We start from the raw sequence: 6,287 nt of genomic DNA, 5'->3' as shown, positions 1-6,287 counted from the left end.
CTGAACAAAACAATCACGCAAGCAAGTACTCGAAATTTGGATTAACTGCATTCTTTTTACATAACTAATAACTGCAGGCTATTATTTATTATCAGTAACTGGCACACAGTTCGCTGCAGGCTTTTTTTTAGTCTCACCGTACTCCATTATTTGGTCAAATTCATTTCTGTACACAGAGAACCTGAGGGACCCAAACATGAATATTTCACACTAACAGATGATACCACGTTTACTTGCAGGATGAAGAGAAACCTAAAGAAAGACATTAAGAAAAGAGAGTGGAACACAAGATAGCTTGGGTGTGGTCAATAATGCTGAGTGAGACTGATTTCTGCTCATTCTCGTTTAGTGCTTGTGCCCACTATAGGATCATGGTGAGGATGGCAGCATGGGCAGACCTGGGCAGCATTTGCCAGTGTGCCAGGGACAGAGGGCAAGCCTATTGAGAAGCAGTGTGATGGACACAATGGGTGTGACAGACTTGCTGCATCAACAGGCTTTTTGCTGCTGTGGCCAGAAATAAACCATAAATACCCCCGCTGGCATCCACTAACCGCTCGCCAGGCCTCCACTACCACATACACCCTCACACTGAGACAGACAGAAAAGAGAAAGGAGAGACGGAGAGCGTGGCTTGTACGGGGTGCAGTGAAGCACAAGCCATCCAGGTAAAAAAATCCAAAAACAAAAACAAACCAAAAAAGAAAAAAAACAAAAAAAAACAATCAATATCATCCCTTTCGTCAATTGACTGTATTCTTTTGGTTTAAAGATATTACCACTTCTGCCTGTACCCAAACTCTTGTTCTTCTGTGGAGCTTTATTTTGCATTGTTCAATGTTAATGATATATTCTTGTGAAAACAATGAAGAATCTACTTTGTGTCCAACCTCATAAAGCCGTGTTTAAATGTGTGTCGCAAATCCATGAACTGGATGTTCCAAAGCTATAAAACTCTCAGTCATGCTCTCAATGTAACTCTTAACAATGTCGTCGATGTGCTTTGAAGAGGAAAAATGACAGAACAGCAGGGAACCCCAAACCAGCTGCCTGCAGAGAAGGGCCAAGGAGGAGCTGGAGCCACATATAAGGTACCAGAACCAACAACAGTGGCTTTCCTGCCAACTACACAGCTTATACCAACAGATGAATATTTGGTTGAGCTAAAAAAAAATAAAAAAAAAAATCTGATAGATATGTAACAGACTCTCCTGCCTTTTACAGCTGGCAGTTTTTGAGTTTGAGAACTTCCGTGGTAAAAAGGTGGAGTTGTCTGGTGAATGTAAAGACATTTTTGAGAAGACACAGAGAGTCGGCTCAGTCATCGTGGAGTCGGGGCCGTGAGTCCTTCTGCTTCTCTCCGCCAGATCTAATCACTGTTAACTCATCATCAGGCCACTGTTCTGGGTGTTACTCTGTTCTCGGTGTATACTTATGGTGTAATGTAGCTTCTCATTGTCATCAGGTGGGTGGGGTTTGAGCGTCCAGCTTTTGAAGGAGAGCAGTTTGTGCTCGAGAAAGGAGAGTACCCTCGCTGGAGCACCTGGACCAACTGCCCGAGTAGCTACAGTCTGAGTTCCTTCAGGCCTCTGAAAGTGGTCAGTACCTGCTCCAACTGACACTGTAGGCTTTTTGATGCAAGGATGAATAAGGCCGTTTTAAGTATGAGTCGTTTAAGTCACTGCTAAACACCTGAAAATGTTTTCCCTTCCAGGACAGTGCAGAACACAAGCTGCACCTGTTTGAGAATGTCGGCTTTGAAGGCAGAAAGATGGCGATTTTTGATGATGATGTCCCCAGCCTGTGGGCTCATGGTTTCCAGGATCGTGTGGCCAGTGCTAAGGCTGTTAATGGAACGTAAGATAAAGCCCTTTCTGTCAATGATTATATAACAGACGCTTGCATGGCCTGCAATATCACAAATTAAAATCCAACAACAATTGAATAGTTGAATATTGGTTTTCTTGTAAAAGAGAACTTAATTAATGTTGGACTCCCCACCCTCCAAATCTTCTTGAAATTTGTCTCAGAAATATAATACACTGTTCTTTTTCACCTGAAGGTGGGTGGGATACATGTATCCAGGCTACAGAGGGCGCCAGTATGTGTTGGAGCATGGAGACTTCAAGCACTGGAACGATTGGGGAGCCACTGCACCTCAGATCCAGTCCGTCCGACGTGTGCGAGACATGCAGTGGCATAAGAAAGGATGCTATATCCCACCAGCGCCGACACCTGCCCCTGCCCCGACTCCTGCCCCCGCTCCTGCCCCAACACCTCCCAAACCTAACCCCACCCCTAATCCTAACCCGAACCCTGACCCCAAATCCCAAACCCAACCCCAGCCTTAACAGCACACATTTAGCTCCTCTCACTGCACCTGGGGAAAAGCTGAAGACAGGTGACCGGTCCCCAGTCCCTCCTCTACGCTCCCTATTAGTTTAGGCTATATGACCATGCAGTTTTGAAAAACTGGAACTGACCATAATGAAGCATGTATTTCTGTTGGAAATAAAGGTTTTGGCCCTGATTTTGGCGCAAATGTGGACATTACTGGATGTCTTTTGTATGACTCTCTCTTACGTTTTTCAGCAAGATATCAAATAGTTAAAAAATATTATTCAGACAGATAACTGTAACAAGCAACACAAAAAAACTTATATAATGTATACAAATATATTAATATATTTTTTCCTTTTTTTCACTGTTTATAACAAAGTCTTTATTCACATTTTTTTCTTTTCTTTTTTTATTCTTTAAAACAAAGTAGAAGGTTTCTTCTGTTTCTGCTCCTGGTCGAGGCTTCTGTGCCCTTTCTCCATTCATTGGTTAAAAATCACAAGACCCGCCCACAACAAAGTCAAACGCCCAATGAGAAAGGCACCTCATTCAACTGGCTCGCGAGGTGGGCGGGCGAGGCGCAAAATTTGAAAGTTCACCGGAAGTAACGGTGACCGAGAGGAAACGGCACATTTCGCTGCACATTAGCGTTCCTATGTAGATTAGAGGGATTATAAAACCCCTACATGGCAACTCGGTAAGTAATCTCACAAATACGTTCTCTTACACGAATGCAAATGAAAGTGGTACGGTATAACGCCACCGATTGATGTCGAGATTGCGATCAAGAGCGTTAGCCGCTTTTAGCACGTTGACAGGAGTTCGGTATATAACTGTACAACGGCGATGTGGTTCTAATACGCTGCGTGTCATCCAGCTAAGGTTATTTGTTCTCAAGAAGCCATGTTGAAGTTCAAATACGTGAGTCAAGGAAGCCTGAGAACGCTGTCCTCCTCCGCTGACCCCATCACAAGCCGCAGCTCAAGACTCAGCCAGGTGTTTCAGGTAAAGTTATGAGTCACCGATGTCGGTGTGTGGTCACTGACCTGTGCACGGTGATCTGTGCTCAGACACTTTCTATAGCAAAACTTTTATCTAAAAAAAATAAAAATAAAATATCAAGCGCTTTCAGTGTTTGCCAGGAGCTGACTTCCTATTTCCTGTGTTTGTTTATATGCACCGCAGGGCCGAGTCAGCCTATGTGGGCAGCAGGCAGCATGCACTCTGGGAAGGGAAGAGTTTCTGGAGGCTCTGCTGCTGCTTTACCAAGAGTGTTCTTCCCCGGACCTTATGAAGAGACGGCATGTGGCAAACTTTGTCAACAAATGTGAGCAAACCTCTCACCCCCCTTTGCACAAGAGTTTTTGACTCGGGAAGTAATTCGTACAAACGGTTGGGACTCAAAAAGTCATGCCTTGTCATATCAACAGAACTTGACTATGAAAGGAGACTTGACTCCAGGGAACAAGTTCCTATTAGATACAATATGTGTCACAGAAAGATGATTACCTTTTCAGAAGATGTATTTTTATCACTTTAACTTGTCAAAGAAACCATAAAATACTATTTTCACATGTTTAATTGCTGCCAAGAGAACCTGCATGTCCATGTGTACCATCAATATCTAATGTTTTATGTGAAAATGTTTTGTTTTGCTTTTTTCTTCAACTGATATAATGAAATGCTGACAACCATGTTTGTGCGTGTATATCATACAGTTTCAGAAGTGGTCTCGGAGCTGCGTGCCCTGCAGCCTGGGCCTAATGACTTTGAGCTTTGCGCCGTGGTGGGACGTGGTCGCTTTGCTGAAGTCCAAGTTGCCCGAGAGAAGGCCACCGGGGATGTTTGTGCACTTAAAGTCATGAGCAAGGCTGTGTTACGCACTCAGGAAAATGTAAGATCCTCGCAGTATTCTAATTCAGAAATACTGTCACAAAATAACATCAGAAGAATGCTTTTTCTACATTGATTTGTTTGCCTCACGGTATAATTCTGTGGCAAAAACACCACAGATAAAAGTAATATTATTAACCAGAGCCAGGTTCCACATACCTTCAGCTTTAGGTTTGTCGTGGCTCCTGACTGTCACACTGTCACGGCTCACAGCAGTCAATGCAAATGTTGTTCGTCACACCTGCGCTTTTGCTCCTGTGACGTTGGCTATGCAAAAAGAAATGCGTCCAGTGAATATTTCCCCTCCACCAGTATGAAATAGCTCATGGCAAGCTGATCTCAGAGGACAATAAAGGTTCGGTATTCGCTACAGGAATCCTCCAAATAAGCGTTGAATAGGCATTGAGTGAAAATTTAAACTTTGGACAAGGCCTGATTTTATGCATCTGGAATGCATTGAGATGTATGCAAGACTAAGAGAAACTGTTTTTCTTTACTTTTGAATATTTGACTTTAAGTTTTGTGTGGTCCATGCTAGCACAGTTTACAGTGGGAGCATCTCGTCTTGATTTTGAATGCTGCATGTTTCAGATATCAGTAGATTAAATGATAATGATCCATTTATTATAGTCAAGTGTTTTGGAGTAGGAAAACTCGGGGGAAACGTGTTAAGACATACAGTGCAGCGGCTCTTTACGGCCGTGGTTTGCGCAGCAGTGGATTTACCATGCATTGAAATCCTAATTTGTTCCTTCCAGACTTGTAATCTCGCTAAGGCACACTAGAGAGCGCTGTGGGGTTGAGTACGTTCATGTCAAACTTTGGTATGTAATTTCACAGCTGTGCTCTCTGGCATATGACTAATGGAACAGATCTCAGTCAGAATAGTACATGAGCTGTGACAGGACATGATGGAAAATGAGCAATACAGAGAACAACTTGAATGAACACGAAATCATTTGTGTGCAAGCGCCTGTGGCTACTTGGCTTAATTTCGGCGACATTTCAATTATGGAACCAACCTCAAGAAGTGCAGCCAGGAGAAGAGATGTTTAATTGTGATCATTAAGAGGTTTAGATATGTTTTAGGATCTCTGGTAGTTGAAATTAATCTGATTTAGAAAGATAAGATCACGTTTAAAAAATCAAAGCATTTTGAGGAACCGTGAAATGCACACATTTGAAAATGTTGCCTGGTTATAGTTTTGCTTGTATTGTATGTATATATTCTGATTGCATGTCTTTTTATTTCTGCCTAGGTGGTTTTTCATGAAGAAGAGCGGAAGATCCTGGCTCTGAACACCAGCCCCTGGATCCCAGAGCTTCTGTACGCTTTCCAGGATAAAGATTATGTCTATCTGGTGAGACTACAGCATATTTTAAGGGATGAATTGAACCTAAATGTGTCGCTGTCAAACGACCACGTTGATCTTTTTTTTTTTTTTTTTGTGCAAACCAAAAAATGCAAACGACATACACGTGGTACATACTTGAGTTGTATGCCTGCTTTAGCAGTTGTTGGCCTTTTACCATGCAGTGGAGGTTCAACTTGACACCACTGTGACCACTTGAAATCGCTATTAGATGTGATCTATTGTGTTTTCATTCTCCCCACATACATTTCAATGCTAGGTACCTAAACATGATAAAGCAAAGAAATAACAAGGATATCTTTACGTGACTTATTTCAGGAGAAAGATTCAGGCTTCAGATTGTGTGCCGTGCGAAAAACTACAGAAAATGATGAGGCTGGTGTCAAATTACATACGATTCACAGGTTTAGGGCTGTTCCAAGACCACCTTTCTAGGAAACTGGTCGTGCAAAGCAGGTTTCCCTGGGTTCTTTGGAACCCCTTGGGTTGTTGCCTGAGGTCATAGGGACACTGATTGATTGAAGGATGACAAAATTAGATTTGAATCTTTGAATCAAAACCTGGGAAACCGTCTATTGCGTGCGAGTGTCCATACACGGCATACGGCCGACACAATCTTGAGGGGCTCCAAGGGGAAAGAAGTTGCGATGCACTGATGCAAAATAAAGGTAGCTTCAGGAA

At 42.8% G+C, this 6,287-nt stretch overlaps 2 protein-coding genes across 2 annotated transcripts in view; both read left to right on the top strand.

The window, feature by feature from the left end:
- Positions 1 to 560: 560 nt before the first annotated feature.
- On the top strand, positions 561 to 2,351 carry LOC308129037 (beta-crystallin B3-like; the record flags this gene model as incomplete). Its single annotated transcript, XM_080494789.1, has 5 exons — positions 561 to 1,091; positions 1,225 to 1,340; positions 1,466 to 1,598; positions 1,715 to 1,857; positions 2,063 to 2,351. The coding sequence occupies exons 1-5, from the start codon at positions 1,017 to 1,019 to the stop codon at positions 2,349 to 2,351; spliced, it is 756 nt and encodes a 251-aa protein (XP_080350915.1). The 5' UTR covers positions 561 to 1,016.
- An 892-nt stretch (positions 2,352 to 3,243) lies between these two features.
- The window catches only part of cita (citron rho-interacting serine/threonine kinase a), a gene marked incomplete at both ends in the record, with an annotated part of 34,158 nt that continues 31,114 nt past the window's right edge, over positions 3,244 to 6,287 (top strand). The window contains 4 exons of the mRNA XM_080494778.1: positions 3,244 to 3,345; positions 3,526 to 3,667; positions 4,059 to 4,234; positions 5,493 to 5,594. Of these exons, the coding sequence (XP_080350904.1) occupies positions 3,244 to 3,345; positions 3,526 to 3,667; positions 4,059 to 4,234; positions 5,493 to 5,594 (522 nt within the window). The remainder of the gene's footprint in view (positions 3,346 to 3,525; positions 3,668 to 4,058; positions 4,235 to 5,492; positions 5,595 to 6,287) is intronic.

The sequence above is a fragment of the Blennius ocellaris genome (genome assembly GCF_963422515.1).
Source record: "Blennius ocellaris genome assembly, chromosome: 4".
NCBI classification, from domain to species: domain Eukaryota; kingdom Metazoa; phylum Chordata; class Actinopteri; order Blenniiformes; family Blenniidae; genus Blennius; species Blennius ocellaris.
Note: the sequence above shows the minus strand (reverse complement) of the source record. Positions and strands in the feature narration are given on the sequence as shown.